Below are 5277 nucleotides of genomic sequence, written 5' to 3' on the forward strand. Positions count from 1 at the left end.
CTCGATTAGATTTCCTTTTCTGGATAACACCCCCCCTCCCCCAGTCGCCTCACTTTCTTTATATCTCCCATCGCTGGCCTCCTTCGTATACCCCGGGATCAGATCGTCTCTCTTTCTGCACGCTTATCCTTCTCCTCCTCCTTCTCCTCATCCTCCATCTTGTTTTGTAAGTAGCAGCAGCTGTCGATCCCGACCGCGTGGGACGTTTGTTTAAAAAGCCTGTCGCTGACCGACCATCCTAGTTTCTTTTGTGTCCCCGTATTCCATATCAGATAATCATGTCTTTTACAACGTCGTCTTCCTCAGTCACCCTTCCAGTCGGCGAGGACGTCCAGCAGGACGGGACGTGTACGCCAGAACCCCAGAATGGCTGCTCCGAACTCAGCTTGACAGCCCCCGCGAGAGCCTATCTCTCGAGCCGCAACTCATCCTCCAACACTCTCGTGGTAACAGATACTACCTACACGAGGCACCGGGCCTCACCGTCCTCGTCTAGCTCAACCGACGTTGACCTTGACGACGACGACGACGAAGAAGAAGACAACGAGCTCGCCGTCCCGTCGAAAAGGGGCACGCGCGCCTACCGCTATCTCCGCTGGAACTTCGGCTCCGTCTACAGACGCGTCTTCACCCTCGCTTTCCTCGGCAACATCGCCGCCCTCGCCCTGGTAGTCGTCCGGTCCCTCATCGGCGGGCCGTCCTCGTCGTCGTCCCGCCTGACGCCCGGGACCTGCGCGACGGCCGTCTCGTCCAACATCCTCGCCGCGCTCTTCATCCGCAACGAGCACACCGTCAACGCTCTATTCCGCGCCCTCGCCCTCCTCCCGGCCTCCCGGACGCCGCTCGCCGTCCGCCGCGCCTTCGCCAAGATCTACTCGTACGGTGGCATCCACAGCGGCTGCGGCGTGGCCTCGCTCTTCTGGTTCGTGACCTTCCTCGTCGTGCTCACGCGCGACACGCCGGCGAACCCGGGCGCGATCCGCGCCTACATCCTGCTCGACAGCTATCTCATCTGCGCGCTCCTCGCCGCCATCATCGGCTTCGCGCACCCGAGGGCGCGCGTGCTGCTGCACAACTGGTTTGAGGGCACCCACCGCTTCCTCGGGTGGTCCGTCATCCTCCTCTTCTGGGCGCTCGTCATGATGCTCGCCGAGGACGGGAGGAGGAGTAGCAGCAGTAGCAGTAGCAGTAGCAGCAGCGGCGGCGGCGACAGCGCAGCCGAGGTCCCGTACGCCGCGCAGCTCGTGGCGACGCCGTCGTTCTGGATGCTCATCGCCACCACGCTCCTCGTCGCCTACCCCTGGACGCGACTGCGGCTGCGCGACGTCGAGGCTGAAGCCATGTCGGACCACGTGGTCAAGCTCAACTTTAACTACGCCGACGTGCACTACGGCCAGGCCGTCCGGCTCACGGACGCGCCGCTGCGCGAGACGCACGCCTTTGCCGTGATCCCCAACCCGGCGGCGCCGTCTTCTTCGACAGCCGCCAACAACGACGACGACGTCGAGAAGGCGTTGAGCAGGGAAGGAGGAGGAGGAGGAGGAGGAGGAGGAGCGCTCTCCAACGCCGGCAAGAAGGGCTTCTCGGTGCTCGTGTCCAACGCGGGCGACTGGACGGCCAAGATCATCAAGGACCCGCCCAAGAAGATCTGGACGCGCGGGGTGCCGCAGTACGGGGTGCTCCGGGTGGCGGGCCTCTTCGAGCCGTGCATCGTCATGGCGACGGGCTCGGGGATCGGGCCGTGCCTCAGCCTCTTCGTGCAGCGGCCGGAGCACCCGGTGCGGATCGTGTGGTCGGCACAGCGGCCGGCGGAGACGTACGGGCAGGCGGTTATCGACGCACTGTACCGGGCGGACCCGGGGGCCGTCATCATCGACACGCAGAAGACGGGGCGACCGGACCTCGTGGCGGTGGCGTACCGCATCTGGGATGGCAGCCGACGGCGGGCCTTGGGGCTCGCGCAAGACGACGAGACGAAGGCGAAGACGACGACGACGATGACGACAAATACTATGCAGACGACGATGACGACGACGACGACGACGACGACCAGGAGCGGGAGAAGGACGGGGCCTTGCGAGGCGGTCGTCATCATCTCCAACCAAAAAGTGACGAGGAAGGTCGTCTACGGGCTGGAGAGCCGGGGCATCCCGGCTTACGGGGCCATCTTCGACTCGTGAGTGTGAGGTTTAACACGGGGCGGCAAGCAAGCTGTTGATTTTTTTTTCTTTTTTTCTTTTTTCATATTTCTCTTGTCGTGTTGTCTGTCATGTCTGCGTATGTGAGAGTTGGGGAGTCGTTGCTTTTTTTGCTTCTTGTAGCTCACCGTCGTATCAAACGCTGGTGGAACTGGGGCAACGGGGTGAACCGGGGGGTGGTGGTGGTGGTGGTGGTGGTGGAGGAGGAGGAGGAGGAGAGGTAGGGAAGTTGTCTTGGTTGCGTCCATTTGTGTACAATTGCATAGCGGGCATTTGCGGGATTGCGGCATAGCAGGCAGGCGTTTGGCGGGTATCTTGATGGGTTAGTTGGATTTGGGTTAGCCTCTCTCACCCTCACGCACACACACACACTCTCTCTCTCTCTTGGTTGTGGATTTGTGGATTTGTGGATTTTCTCATCTTGGCTTCTTTTCTTTTTTTTGCTTCATGTTGGCGCTCCCTGGCTGGGCGGCGTTTGAGGTAGAGAGCTGTTCCCACTTCACAGTTATAGGGAAGAAAGAAAAAGGTAGAAGAAAGAATATTTAAGAGAGTGCTTGTCGACCAGTTTGCTCCTACACCCATTGCAACTACAGAAATCTGGTAAGAGTTGCGAATAGTCTGAACGGGCGGCGGTATTGTTGATGTTCAGTTTCCCCGTAATTGTCGACGTATATAGACTCTCACATTGCATGTCAAGACATCAGCCAATCACGGCAGTCCAACGGGTCGGTTAGCTCAGTTGGTTAGAGCGTGGTACTAATATTCCACCAGGAATGTCATGTAATGCCAAGGCCGGGAGTTCAAGCCTCCCACTGATCATTCTTTTGCTGTCGGTTTTAGTGTGTTCCCTGTTACTTTGATGCAGAACGAAGCCATTTTTTAGTTGTTGGTTTGTATAACATTGAACTATTGGCTGTGCTAACTATGGCTGTCCTCTCTTTTCTCGCACCGCATACTTCCCTCTAGCATACAGTCTCTACCTGACTTCAAGTACTTGTTAGGTGAGTTTACAGTGGGAACAATACTTTTACGGGGACTGTTACATTGTCCATCCTCCCTATCCATCCTCCTCCTCCAACTCACAACACCACCCACCCATCATCACTTCATCTCCTTTCCATCTACCACAACACAACACTACACGGAAAACACACATCTTCGCATAATCATCAGAACAGATTTCCGCCTCGATTACAAATGCCCGACTAAGCAACGCCCAAACGACCCTCCCGTTGCATCCAACCAACTCACTCCGTCCAACCTGAACCTCGATATCGCTTTGCCGCCCACGCCATCTCTTCGAGGGCTCGCCAAGACGCCGGATCCGGACTCGGAGCTCCATCCCGCGCCCTCTTTGCGCCCCCCCTCCCCCCAGCACTTGATAAATGTCATATAGTACCAAGGCCGCCACTCACCGCGTCGAGCTGGCCATATGGGGGGACCGTCTGACAGACAGACAGACTGACTGACCTCCCTCTTCAGTCGAGCCTCCATGTCGATTTCTTGGCTTCACCAATCGACCCCGTTGCCGACTTGTCCTCGCCCTTGGCTTCGGGAGACGCAATACCGTACCGTCGCATTCGTGGCGAGCCGAAATGAACCACAGCACGACGGCCGGCTACTTTTCTGATTAACCGGGCGGCGTCTTACTCTTGCTGCTCCCCCTCTTCCCCTCCCTTTTCCCACTGCTGCCATCGACAGACACAGACTACAGACGTGATCCGCTCTGTCGACAGAGGGGGGAGAAGAGAAAAGGAATGCACAAAGCCTTGCAATCACACCAGTGATCTCGGCTGCTTAACTCGTCACCAACACAGCAAAACCTTACTGTTTTCTACCGTCTACTACATACACACTGTTCCCGGTCCGGGAAATGATATGGACTTGATTGATCTGTTTCCATGCGGAAAACCAAGACAACTGCATGTCGCCTCCCCAAACGCCTGGGATTTTGACAAGATGCCGGCATCGTGTTTGCTTCTGAGCCATCCCCGCAATCTATGAGAAGCTCCGTGGCGTTGTCTCGCGGGCAGGGGGCCGAGAGACACGCAGTACGCCCACTGTCACACACACACACCAGCAAAGCGGCGCATGCGGCATGGCTGATGCGTCCCCGAGGGTCGCATCCTGATGATCCTGCTCCTGACAAGAAGTTGGCCAAGAGGCGCCAGCTGACGACCTTTGACCCCGGCCAGCGACTGATGGAGGGGGGAAGCCCGGATCGAAATGCCGCACCGCAACGTGGGGACGCGCCGTGCTGCCTCCGCATTCCCGTTCCTGGAACCGCCCTGCGCGCCTGTTTCGACCTCACTCGAACGTCCCCAGCCGTCTTGAGCCTTCATCGTGTCTCGAGGCGTTGTACAAATCGTAGAAACGCTGAAATCATGATGCTTCATTCGACATCAGGAACGTCTTCCTTTATCTGAGGTTTCCCCCCTGCTTCTCTAGTCTCTGGTGTGTCTTATTCTCGTTTGTCTGGCGCCACTCGGCTCGGCAGCAAACATTCGCCTCTCCATGATGGCCTTGCGCACCGCCCCTTCATCTGGCTGCTCATGTCTCCCGTTGCGTCTGGTAGAGTGCTGTACCTGGACCCTACACCCCGGTCATGAGGCTTGACCGACAAAGGCAATCTGCACTGTTACATTCCGAGGGAGGGTGAGGTCTGGCCCCCGCCACCTCTACCAGAACTTGTCCTCCTCGTGCTATGTTGCCGCACCGTGGAAGGGTTTGGACTTTGGAGCAAACATTTCCTCCTATCGGAGCATTTTGCAAACCATGCATCCATCCACAATCCCAGCGTCTGTGACTGGTCGAGCCAAGTTATAGGGGTTTGTGGTCATGTGCTCGACTGCACCGACGCGAGGGTTGTGATGTGTCTCAAAGGAGAAAGTAGTAATTATGTTCTAGGATGATGATGGCGAGAGGAAAAACCAATCCCAGGAGTTTTCCGTCTTTATGCCTGGTTCGGCGCCCCTTAAAATTCCTCGCTGCCTCCTCTCATCATCCCGTTGACGGAGACCTCGAGTTGTGTGGCCTTTAGTTGTTAGACATATTGTTGGCACTGACGTCGTCCGGCACC

General features: G+C 57.5%; 1 protein-coding gene across 1 annotated transcript; it reads left to right on the forward strand.

Annotated features, from left to right (window-relative positions):
* On the forward strand, positions 1-2659 carry CDEST_13445 (Putative ferredoxin-NADP reductase (FNR), nucleotide-binding domain-containing protein). The gene has a single exon (XM_062929601.1). It carries the CDS (start codon positions 279-281, stop codon positions 2178-2180), a length of 1902 nt encoding a protein of 633 aa, XP_062785652.1. The 5' UTR covers positions 1-278; the 3' UTR covers positions 2181-2659.
* Positions 2660-5277: the final 2618 nt, after the last annotated feature.

The sequence above is a fragment of the Colletotrichum destructivum genome, chromosome 9, assembly GCF_034447905.1.
Source record: "Colletotrichum destructivum chromosome 9, complete sequence".
In the NCBI taxonomy this organism is placed as follows: domain Eukaryota; kingdom Fungi; phylum Ascomycota; class Sordariomycetes; order Glomerellales; family Glomerellaceae; genus Colletotrichum; species Colletotrichum destructivum.